The 17,591-nt window shown below is 45.9% G+C and overlaps 2 protein-coding genes across 2 annotated transcripts in view; both read left to right on the forward strand.

Annotated features, from left to right (window-relative positions):
- The first annotated feature begins 42 nt into the window (after positions 1 to 42).
- Positions 43 to 8,341, forward strand: zgc:153738 (dynein regulatory complex protein 11). Its single transcript, XM_012924388.3, has 19 exons — positions 43 to 185; positions 594 to 921; positions 1,024 to 1,143; positions 1,308 to 1,490; positions 1,587 to 1,658; positions 1,736 to 1,941; positions 2,044 to 2,128; positions 2,207 to 2,317; positions 2,471 to 2,546; positions 2,888 to 2,994; positions 3,175 to 3,261; positions 3,339 to 3,400; positions 3,475 to 3,557; positions 3,958 to 4,065; positions 4,147 to 4,346; positions 4,731 to 4,817; positions 4,887 to 5,064; positions 5,153 to 5,391; positions 5,634 to 8,341. Exons 1-19 carry the CDS (start codon positions 175 to 177, stop codon positions 5,742 to 5,744), a joined length of 2,454 nt encoding a protein of 817 aa, XP_012779842.1. The 5' UTR covers positions 43 to 174; the 3' UTR covers positions 5,745 to 8,341.
- Positions 8,342 to 9,858: 1,517 nt separating this feature from the next.
- obscna (obscurin, cytoskeletal calmodulin and titin-interacting RhoGEF a) overlaps positions 9,859 to 17,591 on the forward strand; it is a 39,128-nt gene continuing 31,395 nt past the window's right edge. The window contains exons 1-18 of the mRNA XM_076880815.1: positions 9,859 to 9,961; positions 10,065 to 10,331; positions 11,086 to 11,247; positions 11,419 to 11,523; positions 11,643 to 11,909; positions 11,993 to 12,262; positions 12,357 to 12,623; positions 12,700 to 12,963; positions 13,051 to 13,317; positions 13,638 to 13,907; positions 14,025 to 14,291; positions 14,458 to 14,724; positions 14,944 to 15,216; positions 15,299 to 15,562; positions 15,681 to 15,947; positions 16,222 to 16,488; positions 16,571 to 16,840; positions 17,026 to 17,292. Coding sequence (XP_076736930.1) covers positions 9,922 to 9,961; positions 10,065 to 10,331; positions 11,086 to 11,247; positions 11,419 to 11,523; positions 11,643 to 11,909; positions 11,993 to 12,262; positions 12,357 to 12,623; positions 12,700 to 12,963; positions 13,051 to 13,317; positions 13,638 to 13,907; positions 14,025 to 14,291; positions 14,458 to 14,724; positions 14,944 to 15,216; positions 15,299 to 15,562; positions 15,681 to 15,947; positions 16,222 to 16,488; positions 16,571 to 16,840; positions 17,026 to 17,292 — 4,321 coding nt within the window. The 5' untranslated portion in view covers positions 9,859 to 9,921. The remainder of the gene's footprint in view (positions 9,962 to 10,064; positions 10,332 to 11,085; positions 11,248 to 11,418; positions 11,524 to 11,642; positions 11,910 to 11,992; positions 12,263 to 12,356; positions 12,624 to 12,699; positions 12,964 to 13,050; positions 13,318 to 13,637; positions 13,908 to 14,024; positions 14,292 to 14,457; positions 14,725 to 14,943; positions 15,217 to 15,298; positions 15,563 to 15,680; positions 15,948 to 16,221; positions 16,489 to 16,570; positions 16,841 to 17,025; positions 17,293 to 17,591) is intronic.

A 17,591-nucleotide genomic window follows, 5' to 3' on the forward strand; every position in this document is an offset into this window, starting at 1 on the left:
GAGGGTATGCGGAGCGAAACACGACTTTCAACGCGGACAGACTTCCTGTGTTACTGTTACTATGGAAACAGACCACGCACTGAAGGCTGAGCTAACGTTAGCTGTAGCTAACCTTGGTTTAGTTTCGGCTCCGTGGGACCTTTCTTTGGTTAGAGACACGTTTTCTATCTAAATATGTCGCAAAGGTAACCTGTTCAAAAGCCACGTGCTTGTTGTTGTGAAGTGTTTAATGTTTGCTTGTTGTGCGTAAAACGTGAAAATATCTGTGCCCAGTAAGTCAAACTAAAGAAAGTATCACAGCAGGGATATTTCAAATTTAGCAGCATATTTGATCACAGAATAAATAAAGGGTCTTATTATTATTGTCAATCCCAATGAGTAATGAGACTCCAGCTGAATAGCAGCGCTGACACGTGTGCTGGTTTCTGCTCTTTAAATATTTAGCTTTGTTGTTATTCGCATTTGCAAGTCATGATCGTTTATTCTTGTTATTCTTTGAACAATCACTAACCTGCATTATGTACCTTTCAGGATTCTCACTCACAGACTGTTCGTTCTGGCACAAACTCATCAGATTGCTTCCACTTTTTCAGGACATACAACCAGCTGTGGGCAGATGCCCAGTTAGAGCTGAGCTGTCTGCTAGAAGAAGAACTACCAGCTGAGCCCCCAGGCCCTGAAAAAGACAGAGTCGTTTTCTTCCAGCGTCTGGCCGTGCTTTTTGTGCGCTACACCCAAATCTTCAGACAGCTGGAGAAAGCCTATGACCTGGTGGTCCACCCTCAGAAGAGGAGATTTATTCACTCAGCTCTTGAAAGTGTGATGGGAAGAGTGTTAGAGCTGAAAAATGAAATGGTGGAGAAAGAGTTTTCAGAGTACCACTACATGGATGATGTGCTTCATGATTTGAAGCTCATACCTGTACGTTTGATTTCTGAGTTCAAGATAAAACCAAAATAAGCTTCTGCACACCGGCGCCCAGGGCCAACATAGTAACCACTGTTTACTCTGATGTCCTGTTAGGCCGACCTCGAGATCCCCATCCCTCGCTACTTTCACAGTGAACGCAGCAAAGAGGTGCAGCAAAGAAAGGCCATGCTGACTGACATCCTGAAAATGGCGGAGGTCACTGAAACTCCTGAGGTGAGTGGAAAAGCAGCCAAATCTTTTAAAGCCCTGAAACTTTCTCGCTTAATTTGTTCCTGTCATTTTGTTACACGCTTATGCAACAACTCTTACATTTAATGAGCCGGCGTCATGCAGAAGGTGTTCCCGTACTTTTGTCTGTTCTATTTTTGTCCCCACAGCCTGTAATGGCCAAGAAGATGAGTCAAGAGGAGGCAGTGAAGATTATTCAAGTGGCAGAGCGGGCACGACAAGGACGTGAAAGGGCAAAGTTCAACATGAAAAACTTAAATATGAACACCATGTACAGGATCAAGGAACCTGGAGCAGAAAGTGCTGAATCCGCTGCAGTCTGCATCCAAAAGGTCCATCGTTACTCACACACCACGTGTCACGTGCCATCTTCTTTTTCTGTGCAAGCACTCGTTCATGCTCACAGGTACAATTGAATGTACTCGCAGGTGTGGAAGGGCTACGTGCAGAGGAAGAGGACAAAAACTGCCAGAGAGGAGGAGATGATTCTTCTGGGAATGGTGGGTAAAATGCGGCTTCATCAAGATACTTTTTAATGTTTATAAGGAAACACTAGAGTGCTGAATTTTTGTTCTAGAATATGGATCCAAAGTATGAGGAGCCACGCCCTGCGGAAATGACGGCCCAGGCCATCGCGGCTTCCACACGAGTAAAACAGATGGAGCACGAGGAGGCTTACCAAAAGGCCACAGTGGATGTCATGAACCAACTACGGGATGTGGAAGGGGACGACATGAGCAAAAGCATGAAGGTGCAAATTCAGCAGTGGTTCACTGAGTGCCGGTAAGCTGGCAGAGAGTTTGTTTCCATGATTTTTCCCTCTGGTCACGGAGCTTTTTCACACTTGGTGGGTTTAGTTTCACGTTTGAATCTTCGATGTTTTAGCAATGCTACAGGAACATTTCCAGACTACCCAGATGAAGAAGATGGAGGTTCTGCCCTCATTTTTGCTGAAAAGACCCCTCAGCAGGTAGAATCCAGTCTGATTTAAAGGTTTTATTCGTGCTTTAATATTGTTCGTAAACAGTGGCGTTGGTGGGTTTTTTAGTTGTTGGAAGAATTTGCTGCAAAAGAAGAAGAAGAGGCCAACGCCAAAGCTAAAGGAAAAGAAGAAAAGAAGGAAAAGGGGAAAAGTGACAAGAGGAAGGAAGACGAGGAGGTGGGGAGACACCGCTGTTTTTAATTTAGTAGAACAATCTGTAAAATGATTATTACTGTATCTTAGATAAGAATATAGCAAAATATTGAGCTCAATCAAAGCAAAACCAAACGCTTCACTTTGTGTTCATCGCTGTAACTGCATCACGATCAGGTGGAGGAGGCAGGGCTGAAGATGCTGCCCTCTGCATTTCTGCTGGACCTCGAAGTTGAAAGTAAAATCTACGCAGGTACGGTCCAGCGCCAAACACTGACAGTTTGTTTAAATGTTAAAAACCTTTAACACTAAAACTCGTGATTCACATCCAGTTTGCAACAAAGCGTAAAGGTTTTTGTTTGTTTTGGCCAATCATGAGTCTTTGTGAGTATCACAGTTTATCCTGATGCATGCTGAGTCATGCAGGTAAGTAACTCTGTAAGTTCTGTTCATCTGGACGTTTTCAGTTTCGTCACTCATCCAGGTGACTTCTTCAGCCTCCAAGTGACGAGCCGCTTCCCCCACGCTGCGTCCTGATGAGCAGCGCCAACCTTTCACGCGCATACTTAGAGTCTGCATCTTTGTCATCCTCAGACTTTTGGCACAATCGCAGCGAGTACGGAAACTTTAACCAAATGCACGACCCGGAGCTGATCAAGGAAGAAAAGAGGAAAGTCATTGAGGCGGAAATTCGAGTGAAGGTGCGGCGAAGGCTCCAGCACACGAGCCACCATTGTAAAAGCAATTCTTGGCTCATTTCACAGCAAAACACCCGTTTGCTTCTGCTTAGCCTTAAATTAACATTTCGTTTGGTCTTAACAGAGAGTTCGATGCAATGCTTGGGTTTGCCTCACTCACTGGTGATGTTTTGCTCGCACCAGGTCGATGAGCAGATGAGACACGAACTGGCTGAGTGGAAGCTGTCTGTGGATAAAGACAAGGGCGGTAAGACGAAAGCAAACGCCAAGGTACCTGACTGAGAGACGGCGGCCGCAGTTTACGCTGATTCCTTGAAGCGTGTTGCTGATTGTGTTTGTTTCTGCAGAAGAAGAAAGGCTCTAAGAGTGGAAAGAAGAAGAAAAAGGAAAAAGACCTGACGGCTGATCGGTGAGGTCACGCGCAGCCTGATTGGATGTTCAGCACAATGCAGAAGAGATTTCATCTTTTATTCACATCTGTAGGACTCTGCAGTCTCTGTGTCGGGAGCTGGTGGAGCAGGGCTTACTGAAGCAGACACGTAATGTTCAGCTGCAGGATTTCTTGGGTAAGACACGACACACTGTGACAGAAATGCTTTTGTCTAATTGTAACTTGTTTTTGTGTGCTTGTGCATGATGTGCTGGTACTCCACAGGAAGTTCACCACTGAGCTGTGTTAAGTAGAAACTATGGCGCGTGGATGTGCTGCCCTCTTCTGGCTCGCGTTGCTAAAACTAATCTCACGCAGTCGTTCGATGTAATGTTGATGATTTTGCACCGACTGTCTATATTCATACGTCACAGTTCAGTTAAGTACAGATTAAATAAAATGCTGTAACTTATTACATCATTTTATATCCCAGCCTTTGTTAAGGTGAGATTTATTCACTGATTATGGTTTTGCAGAACATTTGTATTGTGTCGATGTGAAACTAACAAACAGGTGACTTGCTGCATACTCCCTAGGCGACTATAGCTACCTGGGGACCACGCTGAGGCAACACGACATTGAGCCCATGCCGTCATTGTCAGATGTGCGACAAGTCATATCTCTGTACGCAGTTCTGCCGTTAGGTATTAAAGCCAGCACCGATCTTTCACATCAACGGGACAGAAAACATCTGTAGTTTGAAATAACATGCGCGTCACTTTCAGGCTCTCAGGTGGTACACGAGAAGGCTCCTCTGATAAAGTCGGTCCTGCTGGTCGGACCCACAGGTGTGGGTAAAAAGATGCTGGTCCATGCGGTTTGCCACGAGACGGGCGCCTGCCTGTTTGATCTGTCTCCCCTGAACACAGCCGGAAAGTACCCAGGCAAGAGCGGGCTCGCCATGATGCTTCACATGGTGTTTAAGGTGAAACGGCCAACCGCAATCAATGCTTTTAGTCTCGCGTGTGCAGCACAAATGAGAAGAATTTGGTGATTTAAAGACTTTAAAAAAGGTAAAATCAGACTGCATTCAGATTTTTCTGTCATTATCTTAAAGACTCAAAGTTATGAAGGCAGAACCTTAATGAACTTACATGACAAACTGGTTAATGTCAAGCAGAATAAAGAAGCCAGTGCATAGAAAAATGCAGCGTGAGTGTAACCCAAATAAGGCGGAAGAAAGAGGGCTGAGGCTCACAGACTAGAGTGCATCTAAAGACAGGCTTGTGTTCAGCTGGCGTAGCAGCAGAAATGACCCACATCACCATGAACATTTGCATCCTGCTAAGTTCCTCCTGATCGTTTACAGGTTGCGAGACTGATGCAGCCTTCAGTGATCTGGATCGAAGATGCAGAGAAAATGTTTTACAGGAAAATCCCCAAAGAGGAAAAAGAGGTAAAGCAGACAAAGGGATTGTCGTTGTGTACAAATGTTGTAAAGCTGATTTTTCCATGTGGTTAATAGTTGGACCCTAAGCGGCTGAAGAAAGATTTGCCCAAGTTCCTGAAGCTGATCAAAGGGGAGGATCGCGTTCTGATCATAGGAACGACTCGAGACCCGCACAGCGCCGAGATCAAGTCTCTGTGCAAAATGTTCAGCAAAATCCTCCTCATCCCAAGACCTGACTACGGCTCAAGACGCAGTAAAGACAATTAAACGTCATGTTTTTGTAATGAATGTAACGATATTTCGACGACGTTGGTGTTAAACTTGACTCTGTTTGCCTTCAGTCCTGTGGAAGCAGCTGATCAGAAAACACGGAGGTGAAGGGACCGAGGCGTTGGACCTCAGTTCTCTGGCAAAGATTTCTGACGGCTATACTCCAGGACACATCGTCCAAGTGATTCAGAGCGTTCTTACCAAACATCGAGTCTTCCAGCAGGCAAAACGACCGCTGACTGCAGCCGAGTTTATCGCCCCGTTAGCCCAGATTGACCCCGTGTTCCAGGAGGAGGAGGAGGCCCTGAAGGTAACGTGGATGTCTTTGATGTAAAGAGTAGCTCAACGACAGGCTGAGAAGCAGAATATTGAAGCCTGCTTTACTCTGGCTAAAAATAGACTAAAAGTACTGCGGATCACTTTATATAAAGGTTAGACACGAGATTATTAGAGGTTGTTAAGTTACTCTTTAGGATTTGCTTACATTTACATTCTTTGACAGTATTGTTGTCACTGACATTAAAATCATAAAAGGATTTCTTTTTCCAACAGAGCTGGTATGCAAAGACGCCCCTGGGAAAGAAGAGAAGTAAAGCTGCGTCAGGAAAGGAAGAAGAAGAACCAGCTAAAGACAAAAATACCAAGAAGAAAGGAAAAAAATGATCTTTTATTTGTTGTCTTTTACTGAAGTGTGTGAGTTGTACCCTCAGTGAGGCTGACGCTGTCCTGCGTCAGTAACACACATTAAGCTGCAGTCCCTGTGTTTGCAGCCACATCAGTGAAGTTTCTCTCTTGTGCAGGAGTTACCTGTAAACAGAACGCAGTCGTTTTCAAATCATTAGCATCCTACATTTTATTGAATGCAGTAGTTTGATGATTTTCAATTTTATGTCAGTAAAATGTTTCCAAAACGTTGGGAGGTCTTTTTTTCAGTATGCACGTGGGAACAAGGACGCCCACTTCTGCAGTGCGTTCGCTTTTTCTGCGTTTCGCTCGCTTGGTGTCGGATTTTATCCTCTCAGCTTTGTCATGTTTGTTTGGGTGGATGCCAGGCCGAGACTGTGGGCTTCCATACAAAGAAGAAGATCTAGATGCCGGTTCTTCATCCTTACTTCTGAATGGCCTGTTCTCTCTGAGGTGCAGTTTGTATATATATGTAAATATGACCCTTGACCTGTCAAACTGGTGGCTGTAGCTGTGAGACTGAAGGCTAAGCTGTTATTAGATGTGCCAAGGCGGCTCAGTCAAGGACATTTAATGTTCAGGCTGTGGCTTCCTGGCTGTAGCGCTCAGTTATGAAGGTTAAGGAGATCCTCTTTTCTTTAGGTGTCACACACAAAGCCAGAGTAAAATTCATTTCCAGGGCACCGAGATGACGACAGGAGCCACATTTTAAATAATCACAGCGTGCTGCAGAGTCCTACAGTGTGCTCTTTGTTATTGCCTCTGTGTGGTGCAGAGAGTCAGGCTCAGAAGAAATGCCAAACACACGAGGGGGAGTGTTTCCAACATGATCCAGAGGCTTAGTTCAGCTGTTTCGTCAAGTTCTAAATTCCCTCGGCAGATCTTCACATTGACTTGGTTCCTTTACCGTGACTCTATTTTTAGAGTTTGTACACAAAGATCCACATTTCATCATGCAAAGCTCGTCTGTTGGACATCTTCACAGGATCAAGACATCAGAGGCTGCTCGTCTTTCATCTTCAGAAACAGCGACAGCCTTCGAGTGAGAAATACAACGAAATATTTGTTCCTACACCGACTCGATATTTTACCTGTTAAACATTGCAGTGAATGAGCTTCTGTAAACTGAGAATGGCTTCTGTGGACCACCGTTCTCCTTCGCAGTGATGACAGGTTATTTTCTGTGCCCCACAGAGATAATCTCTGCTGATACAGTTTCACTGGCACATGGGACTGTCTGTCAGACTGAGGTTTACACAATGCTGCCTGGCTCTGGCTTTCTTCTTTTTGATGAGGGATTCCCACAAATCTGAACTACGTAAAAATGGTTAAAACAATAGCATAAAGGCTGAAGCACGGTTGGCTGCTGGGCTTTGACCGTCTCATTGTAATGTTTCCTGTATTTGGTTTTTGGGGCAAACTGAGCTTTTCAGATCCCAGATGCAGCCACACAGACCATAGTTGTGGTCAAAAGGTTACATACAGTAATCACGGACATGGATGTCAGAGTAATTTGAGGTTTTAATGATTTCTTTGAACTTTTAAAAAACAAGAATTGGTGCACAAGTTTGGATTTATTCTGTGTTTTCCTTAACCCCCGCCCCAAATAACATTAGGTTAAATGTCCCTTAGCAAAATCTGTCCAACCATCGTGGTCTCCTTCTTAGGGCCTCCAGTACTACTCACAGCAAAACAGCCCCAGAGCATAATGCTACTACCACCATGCTTGACTTTTGATCTTTTGGAGAAGGCATTTGGTTTGTCCATGTGTACGCCTGCAAATTTCAACTGCACTTTAAGGCTTCGATTATGCAGCAGTGGCTTCTGTCTTGGTCGGGATCCTCTCAGTCTGTGTGAAACTTGTTTTGACTGTGGACAGTGACGCTGGTGTTCCAGCGGTTTCGAGTTCATGACACACTTTAACCCTGGTGGTTTCTGGGCTGTTCCTGAACATCCTCTCAGCGGAGGGCGACAGCTTGGCTGGTCTTCCTCAGCAAAGTGGTGACATATCCAAATAACTGGTACTTTTGTCCAGTTGTTTGTGTTTGATCTGCAGCTGTTCTGATGTAGCTCTGTGATGCTTCTCTGATGGACCGTCCCAAAACCCCAACTTCAAATTTACTGACTATGTTTAAAAGGAAACCCACCAGGCCGTGATGAGTGGTGAAATATGCAGCCAGAGTTATGCCCGAGGCTCCAAAGGTGTCTTATGAAGGTGGGTCTTGATTTGATTTTACATGTGCGTATGTATGCTTTGACCCTGTGTGGATGACAGAAAATCCTACATTCAAACTTGTTTTGTAACGATTTTAAGGACGTATGCATCTTTCATGACCTTTTAGCATTAACAGTGGAAGAAACCACCTCTTTCCTGTTACCTGTTTGACGTCTGTATCTGTAACAGGTTTTAGACACTGTGGCACCCAATGTGTGTGTATATATATATATATATATATATAATGTTCTTCCTCTACACCCCCCCCCCCCAATTTTTTTGCACATGTCAGGCTACATTTCATTGTGTGTTATACTTGTATAACTATGATGCATGTGACAAATAAAGAACCTTGAACCTGTGGGTCGGGGTTGTACAGAGCAGGCGATTAAACCCCATCAGCCTCATGGTGCAGAGACTCGTCTGATGCTGTTCGGTCATTTTGGTCTCGTTGTTGAGAGAAAATGCTGCAGACCTTCTGATGCAATACAAAGGTTGCTTTAAAATAAGGTGAATCTACGTTTTGTTGTCATGTTTCTAAGCTGGTCAACCCCTCATTGATGCACGGTGGAAAACCATCAGAGACACTGGGACCACTGTTTACATTCTGATTGTTTTTCATGGTTCCAGTGATGTCGAGCATATGGTGCCTTGCACCATTAAAGCCAAAGCTATCTTTGCCCTCATACTGACAGAAGGCTATTTTGGAGGTTAGTGTGTGGGGAGAGATATGTCAGCTGTTCAGCACTATGCTCCATAACAGCAGGAAAAAAAGAGAAAGCACTATAGCCTGTCAACTTTGGGAACTGGGATGCACAAGGAGGCATGGACACGCTCTTTGGTGGATTAAATGCATCTTGTTAACCTTAAAGGCTCTGTGAGAAACAGCACAGCACTCCCAAAGGATCAGTGGCCACGCTGGAGGTTTCATCCAGCTCGTGTTTGCTTTGGATAAAGTAGTTTTGCTTTTTTGAAACAGGTGCAGAAACAGTGCATGCAGGCATGTGTTCGTCCTATAGATCACCTGCTTAGTTTGAGAGCTGGTGCATTGGTGCAGGTAAGCTTATGTATTCTTCTTTAATTTGGAAATGTGTATAGAAATGATATTTTTTATTTTTGCAGTTGAATATAGCCAACAAGAAACCCTGTTGAATAGAGTATCACTGGAATATAGTTGAATTATATTGCAGAGTTGTATTAAGCTGGTTTGCTGTATTGCTCTGAAAGGATTTCAGTTTTTATTTCTCTGGTGTTTATTTTGCAGAATAGATTTTAATAGGCTTATGATAAAATATTAGGTAATCTAGATAACTGGTTCCAAAGACAGTGGCGTGTGTGACGCATCATAAAATACCATTTTAGCTGTAGGTAATGTAATGGAGCAGACTGGCCTATGCTTGGAGCGCTGCTGGGAGGAGCTGGCGTGTTTGATGATCTCAAATATCATATCAATCGGTCGATCGCTTGTTGGCTTTTCAGAGCTTTCCCTTCCTCTGAGTTCAGCTCATGTTGCCTTATGGAGGTTTGATCACAGCTGAGTCTATATTGGTGGGGATGAACTCAGCCAAGTGCGGTGACAGAGATTACTCTGCTCTTCATTACTGACTGGCACGCCATCACAGGGATCAACAACATGAGACACTGATGCCATGTATATCAGTTTGATGGGGTTACCATTTTGGACGTTGTGGTTTGATGGTTAGCCTGAAAGGAATTAATCTGTTTTTGCAATGATGTCCAAAAGATTTAAGCACTCATGCAGAAATCAGTAATGTCTGTACCCCTGAACTGTGAGCTGAATGAGTTCGTGGAAAAGCTGATTTCTCTTTTTGTAACACGGTTAGACAACATATCATGACTCAGGGTCACCTCGGGTACGTTTGTATTTGCAGCCTGCTGACTGTGATAGAAAACAAACTTCTCCAGTCAAGAACAAGAGACATGGGAGACAATAAGCCTGGAGGAATAGTAGCAGCTGCAAGTATGTTTATTTCTAAATGCATTTGTGCTTTTTCAACAGAGTTCTCACCATGAGTCAAAGGCCTTTAGGCCTCTAACGCCGCCTGTGTGTGTGTGTTTGCCAGAGAACCGTCTGCAGGTGGTGAAGGGATTGGATGACGCAGAGGTCTCAGAGTGTGAGAGCTGCTCCTTTGAGGTATCTCTTAACCTAGCCTACATAGAGGGCGTGTGGATGAGGGATGGGACGCAGCTCAAATCTAAACCCAACTGTCGCATCAGCACACACGGGAAGAAACACTCCCTCTTACTGAACAGGGTGGCTTTGGGAGATGCCGGTTTGTTCTCCTTCCAAGCTAATGGCATTCAGACCTCAGGCCGACTCACTGTCAGAGGTAATGTGACAGAACTACTTGCATGCTCACAGGATTGAATGTTTTTATATGGCCCAGACCATCTCTGTGTTAGATCCCAAAATCAGGTCAGTGACTTTCTCCGGGGCTTCGATAACCTGAACCACTAACTCGAGGTTCATACGTGTCTTTAAGAGGCTGTAGTTTCTGCAGTGAAGTGCATGCTGTAGTTGAAATGTCCAACAACTGCTGGACTTGGACAGACGGTGTTAATCAGTGTTATGAACCCAACAAAGCTATGGAACCGCAGAACATACAGTCACAGCGCACCGTCTTTCATTTTAGTTCGTTCAGGCGATCGTGGCTCAAGAGTTGGGAGTTCGTCTTGTAATCGGACGGTTGCCGGTTCGAGCCCCGGCTTGGACAGTCTCGGTCGTTGTGTCCTTGGGCAAGACACTTCACCCGTTGCCTACTGGTGGTGGTCAGAGGGCCCGGTGGCGCCAGTGTCCGGCAGCCTCGCCTCTGTCAGTGCGCCCCAGGGTGGCTGTGGCTACAATGTAGCTGCCATCACCAGTGTGTGAATGTGTGCGTGAATGTGTAGATGACTGGATATGTAAAGCGCTTTGGGTCCTTAGGGACTAGTAAAGCTATACAAATACAGGCCATTTAGTTCAATAAATAAATAATGATATGGAGTAATATGTCAGATTGCAGTTAGCCAATATTTTAGTAGCAAAAAGCTCTCTTTGGTTACTTTCACTAAGTTTCGAGTCATAGTGTGGATATTTCCTGCCAGCTAGGGACATTCACATCGTGAAGGAGCTGGAAGATGTCGACACAGTCGAGCGTCAACCTGTAACCTTCGTGTGCGAGGTCAGCCAGATGGATGTGGATGGTCGGTGGTACAGAGATGACTGCCGGATCCGTCCTGGGGACAGCATCAAGATCAGACACCAAGGTAAAAGATCAGTTATCTTAGCAGTAGGCCTTATTTTGGGGGAGCTAGCCTTATAGTTGCTTGAACTGATGAGCTTCAGTCATTGGTACCTGAACCATAAGGGGAACTCTGAGAATTAACCGAGGAAAAGGTTATAAGCAGAATAAAATACTGGGTTTAATGTGATTTCAGGTGAAACTCATTCTCTGTCCTTCAAGTCAGTCAGACCAGAACATGCAGGAGAGATCAGGTTCACGGCAGAGCGGGTCTCATCCTGTGCAACCCTCACGGTACAAGGTGAGCCCCGAGATTCATACCTCACACTGGGCATGAAGGAAATCCTGATGAACACACAAGAAATAGCTCTTATAAAACAATAAAGATCATAAAACCTGAGTTTATTCTTCCACTCTCAGAGCTTCCAGTCCAAATAGTGCGTCCTCTGAGAGTAAAAATCGCCATGTATCGCCACCGAGGTCTGCTAGAGTGCCAGGTGTCACGGCCTAACGCTGAGGTCAGGTGGTACAAGAACAGGAAGGAGCTACTTCCCAGCAAGAAGTATCAGCTAATCAGCCAAGATATCTACAGGCAGCTTGCTATCAATGACGTCTGCTCGTCAGATGAAGACACCTATACATGTGACGCACAGGATGATAAAACCTCCTGCCAGCTTCTGGTGGAGGGTGAGGTTCCCACACTTATGAAATCAAACTATGATGTCAGGAGCTGTGCAGTAGAGGTAATATGTATTATGCTGTACGTGCAGAGCAGGCTATCACCATAGTGCGGGGGATGAAATCGGTGGAGGTGATGGAGCCAGAGCCTGCACGATTCCAGGTAGAGACCAACTTGAAATCAGGGAGGCCACCAAAGTGGACGCTGAACGGTGAGGTCATGGAGCCATGCGCGGCAGTGGACATTGACAGGGAGGCCACCCTCCACAGCCTGTGCTTCACCTCCACAGAAAGCTCCATGTCAGGCCCGGTGGTCTTTGTCGCTGGCAAGAGTCGTTCCACCGCTCAGCTTACGGTTAAAGGTGAATCTCCCACACCGCCTCAAACTGATAACATGGTATTCTCCAGTGAAATAATGGAAACACGCTGCTGAACTAAACCCGTCTCCCCTTTTAGAGCGGCCTCTTCAGGTGGTCCACCACTTGGATGACGTGGAGGCAAAAGAGAGCAGCTCTGTGACTCTGAGCTGTGAGTTCGCCCCATCTCCCAGGGTGGTGCGCTGGTTTAAGGGCCGCACAGCTCTGAAATCCTCTAACAAGTACAGCATGAAGAGGGAGGGGAAACGAGCAGGGCTGACCATCCACGGCCTGACGGGGATGGATGCGGGACAGTACCGCTGTCTGGCTGGAGGGTCACAGAGCTCGGCACACGTTAAAGTAGAAGGTAGGTTCAGGGTGATGCAAACGTTAATATGAAGCCTTTTCAGGACACGTTGATGAATTGAGCCTTTGTATTGCAGTGCGGACACTGAAGTTGATCAAACACCTTGAACCGGTGGAAATTGAGGAGAATGGCGTCGCCACTTTCTCGTGTGAACTCAACTACGTGGTGGCCAATGTGGAGTGGCTCCTCAATAATGTCCGGCTCTATTCCAACGCCATCAACAAGATCCACCACATGGGCACCATGCACAGCCTCACAATCAAAAAGCTTCGGCCACAGGAGAGCAGGGTTACCTTCAAAGCGGGCCTTCTCACTGAGACAACCACCTTAAAGGTCAAAGGTCAGTGACAGAAGGAGTTGCTTAAATTTCTCAGAAACATAAATTGCAATGATAACAACACAAAGACTAACCTGTAATGTGTCCCAGAATGCCCAGCAGTGTTCCTGAGGCCTCTGGAGGATGCAGTTGGAGAGGAGCAAGGGGAGCTTTGTCTTCAGTGTGAGATTTCCAAAGAGACGGCGAGCCCTGCTTGGAAGAAGGACGGTGTAGTTCTGACAGCTGATGACAAACACGAGCTGCTCCAGTTTGGGAAGTCCATGGCTTTGATCATCCATTCACTGAGCAAGGACGATGCAGGACAGTACACGTGTGATCTCGGCACAAGTCAGACCAAAGCCAAAGTCACAGTACATGGTGAGTAGAGATGGACCGATACCACTTTTTCATGTCCGATACGTAATATCGGATCGGTCCATCTCTAATGGTGAGTAGAAGAAGAAACGCCATTTCTAATAAGCTCTCAAACCACAGGGTAAATTGTTTTATGCGAGTTTATCAGTAAAAGCTCTTGTATTTCTGAAACCATTTAAGAAGTTAAATAAGGTCATTATTCCTTTACTCTGCACCATGTTTAATGAGTGTTGGTGGCATTAAACCTTTCTGAGCTCTCATCCACAGTTAGTATAGCATTCAGCTGACATATGTGGTCATTCACTGATTGTATTTATTTACAGACTTACACATTACAATTGTCCAGCGTTTGAAGACGACGGCTGTCCTCGAGGGAGACACCTGCACCTTTGAGTGTCTTCTCTCCCATGATCTTGACGATAAACCTTCCTGGACCATTAACGGCCAGCTCATGGCTACCAACAGCCGTATTCAGCTCACCAACAGCGGCCGCATGTATACGATGACAGTTAGAGATGCGTTACTTACTGACGCTGGAGATGTGGTCTTCACCATTAAAGATCTAACCTGTAGGACCATGCTTTTTGTTCAAGGTACATAATCTTTCCTAAGATATGGTCACGCCTGGAGAGTTTATACACATTATACATATCCTACACTGTAAGTTGTTTCAAGATGTTGAGCGAGCCAATGTGCCCTTTCTCACACAGAGAAGCCAGTGCACATCTTCAGGGACTTGTTGAACGTCAAGGCCGTGCCTGGTGAGGATGCAGAGCTGAGCTGTGAAATCACCAAACCAGAAGTCACCATCCGTTGGCTGAAAAACGGGCGTCTGATCAAGGAGAGCCCCAAGTATGAGATGAGCGTGGAGAAACATCTGGCACGGTTGGTGATCAAAAGCACCACTATCCGAGACTCTGGAGAGTACTGCTGTGAGGCCGAAGGCGTGGCCTCCCGTGCCAAGCTTGAGATCAGAGGTAGCCTCGATTTGACTTTTCATTCATTCTTGGTTAGCAACCATTTACAGGTAGTGGTAAAACACAGGCTGCAGCAGATTGAAAGGATCGATATTGTCTCCACGCTTATATGTCTTTGGGCTTTTCATGGCTGGATCGGCTTTACTAAGCTGCCTTTTCATTTCAGAGTTACAGCACACATTTGCCAGGGAGCTGAAAGACACTCGAGCAGAAGAAAGAGGAAAGGTGACACTCAAGTGCGAGACGAGGCAGCCAGCCAAGCGTGTGACCTGGCTGAAGGGCTTGATTGAGCTGCGGCCTGGAAGGAAGTATGTCATCAGGCAGAAGGGCGTGGTGCTGTCGCTCGCCATCACCTCACTGGAGAAATCGGACACAGATATTTATATATGTGACGTTGGCACCATGCAAAGCCGGGCACAGCTGACTGTGCAAGGTGAGCGTGGATCATTTAAATCAAACTGGGCCATATCAGGCAGTGATGGAAAACACTGTAAAACAAAGGAACCAACACACTGGGAGAAATGCCAATACGATGAGTGCTGCAATGCAACGTTTATCATTGCTGAGTAAAATGTTTGGTAAAAATCTAATGGTGCTGATCGGGTCATGTATGCTGCAAGTTTGTCAGAGTTTTGTCTTTTCCGTCTCGCAGGTCAGAAGGTGGTGATTCTGGATGAACTGGAAGACGTTGAGTGTCTGGAGGGGGACACGGTCACGTTCAGGTGTCGTATCTCTCCCAGTGACTACGCTGGGGCCAAGTGGTATTTGGATGAGACTTTGCTTTATACCAACGAGCTCAATGAGATCCAGGTGCTTTCAGGAGGCTTCCACACCCTGACGTTTAAACAGCTGGCCCGTAAAGACACCGGCACCATTTCCTTCGCAGCAGGGGACAAAAGATCGTACGCCTCGCTGTTGGTTCGAGGTAAAGCTGAGATCTTTGGGTTTTAACGTGTATTTTTTGTCACATCTTACATGTGCTGTGCTTCATCTGCTCATGACACCAGAAAGGCGTCCCACCATTTGTAAGTCACTTGAGGACTGCGAGGCCATCGAAGGAGGTGGTTTGATTTTGTCCTGTGTGACCTCCAAGCCGTGTCACATCCTGTGGTACAAAGATGGCTGTCTCATGTGGAACTCCTCAAGATACTTTACCAGTCGTTTGGGGTGCGAAGCTCGGCTGACCATTCGAGAAGTTTGTAAAACAGATGCAGGAGTGTACGAGTGCAGTGCTGGCTCTGTTACAACCAGGGCCGCGGTCGCTGTCAAAGGTACCAATAGGGATTTATTTGTCACGTGGTTGCTGTGGGTCGAACATTTCTGGTAGATTGTATAAGATTACATTGGAGAAATTATAATAAGCAAAGACCTCCTCATTGTCACTCCTAGCCATCCCAGCAGAGTTCATCCACCATTTGAAGCATGTGGAGGCCAAAGAAGGAGAAGCTGTCACCCTGACCTGTGAGTACTCTCTGCCTGGGGTCCACGTCCACTGGAAGAAAGGTTTTGAGAGCATCAGGCCAGGAGACAAGTACGTGATGAAACAGAGGAAGACGATCAACTCTCTGACCATCAAAGCCCTGAAACCCGAGGACGCTGGACAGTACACATGCCAGTGCAGAGACCACCACACTACAGCAAGTCTCAAAGTACACGGTAAAGTCTTCATCACACTACAAACTCACCTGACACAGCTTTACCAAAAACTTCTTCTTTTTTAGCATTTACAACATGTTTCACATCCATTGCGAGCTCATGCAAGTATAAAAGGAGCAGTGAGAAATACAGACGCATGCAACATGCAATAACTTACTGTGCACTGATATATGGCAGTTAGCCACACACAGGTACAGCTGCTAATGCAATAAACTATCACACAAGCTTTTATCCTCTTTTATTCACGTCTATGATGTCACTCCTTATTTTCCAGCTGTTCCTATCACATTCATACAACAACTCAAGAATATGCAAGCAGAGGAGGGCAGCAGCGTCATACTGCGCTGTGAAATTTCCAAACCTGGGATCCCGGTAGAGTGGAGGAAAGAGGATGAGGTGCTGAAGAACAGTGTGAAGTACCAGATAAGGAAACGGGAGACCACACTGGAGCTCCTCATATGGAAACCTGTGCCCGAGGACGGTGGGGTCTACAGCTGTGTGTGTGCTGATCAGATGACATCTGCCACTGTCAGGATTACTGGTAGGACTTTATTTACCAACGAGCTGATAAAGGAATATGAGGCCATCTGTGATTATTTATCTGGTCTTAATGGGTTTCTCAGCTCTCCCAGTCACCTTCAAGCAGAAGCTGAGGAACGTGTTGATAGAGGAGGGCAACACTGCCACGTTACGCTGTGAGCTCTCCAAACCCGGTCAGTCGGTGGAGTGGAGGAAAGGCGGGGATGAACCGATTAGAAATGGAGAGAAATGTCACGTACGACAGAGAGACATGCTCGTCGAGCTGAGGATCTTTGATGCGACCCCCGAGGACAGCAGCATCTACACGTGCATCTGTGAAAACGTGGAGACCACCGCCACTCTGACTGTTAATGGTAACTTATGTTCTAGTGTTTTCTGTGTATCTGGCAGGTACAGGCAGTCACACATTTGAAACCCACACATTACGGCTTTAATTAATTACCTCAGTGAATTTCAGAGCAGACCCGTGAAAGAAGGACGTGCTGCATGTTTGTTTTCAGGCGCTTCACTTATCTCGTCCACTTACTTTGCCTTTCAGCTCTTCCCATCGTCTTCAAACAAAAGCTAAAAAATGTACAAGTCGAGGAAGGACACAACATCACGCTGTGTTGTGAGATCTCTAAACCTGGTGTCCCAGTGGAATGGAGGCTCGGAGGAGATCTGCTTGAGCACGGAGACAAGCACCAGATAAAACAGAGGGGCTCGGTCCTGGAGCTGAGCATCAGAGATGCCGTACCAGAGGACAGCGGTGTCTACACATGTGTGTGCCGAGAGCAGAGGACAAAGTCTACGGTTAAAGTTATTGGTGAGTTTACTCTCGGTGCCACATCTCGTTATTACTTAGCCCTGCTAAATGAGGCCTGCACCGTCTGACCTTTGCTCAGGTGTCACACACCCGAATGCTCACACTAGCAAACTTCCATCGTTTCTGCTTCTGTCGGTCACACTTCCTGAGGATCAGTTCGTTAAGCACATCACCTGGCTGCTACTTACCTTCTTTATCTCTGTGGAAGCAGTAACGATAAACGTTGCTTTTCAACGTACTGCACAGAGACCTGAGAAAAATGTCTTTTCACTGAACTTTGACCTGTAAATCATATTTGT

This window comes from Maylandia zebra, linkage group LG23 (genome assembly GCF_041146795.1).
Source record: "Maylandia zebra isolate NMK-2024a linkage group LG23, Mzebra_GT3a, whole genome shotgun sequence".
NCBI lineage: Eukaryota > Metazoa > Chordata > Actinopteri > Cichliformes > Cichlidae > Maylandia > Maylandia zebra.

Bases quoted from the DNA above. Each gene is read 5' to 3' on its own strand.
- zgc:153738 (XM_012924388.3), top strand. The intron at 1,491-1,586 runs GTCCATCGTTAC...ATGTACTCGCAG, and splicing joins CTGCAGTCTGCATCCAAAAG to GTGTGGAAGGGCTACGTGCA. The intron at 2,547-2,887 runs GTACGGTCCAGC...TGTCATCCTCAG, and splicing joins TGAAAGTAAAATCTACGCAG to ACTTTTGGCACAATCGCAGC.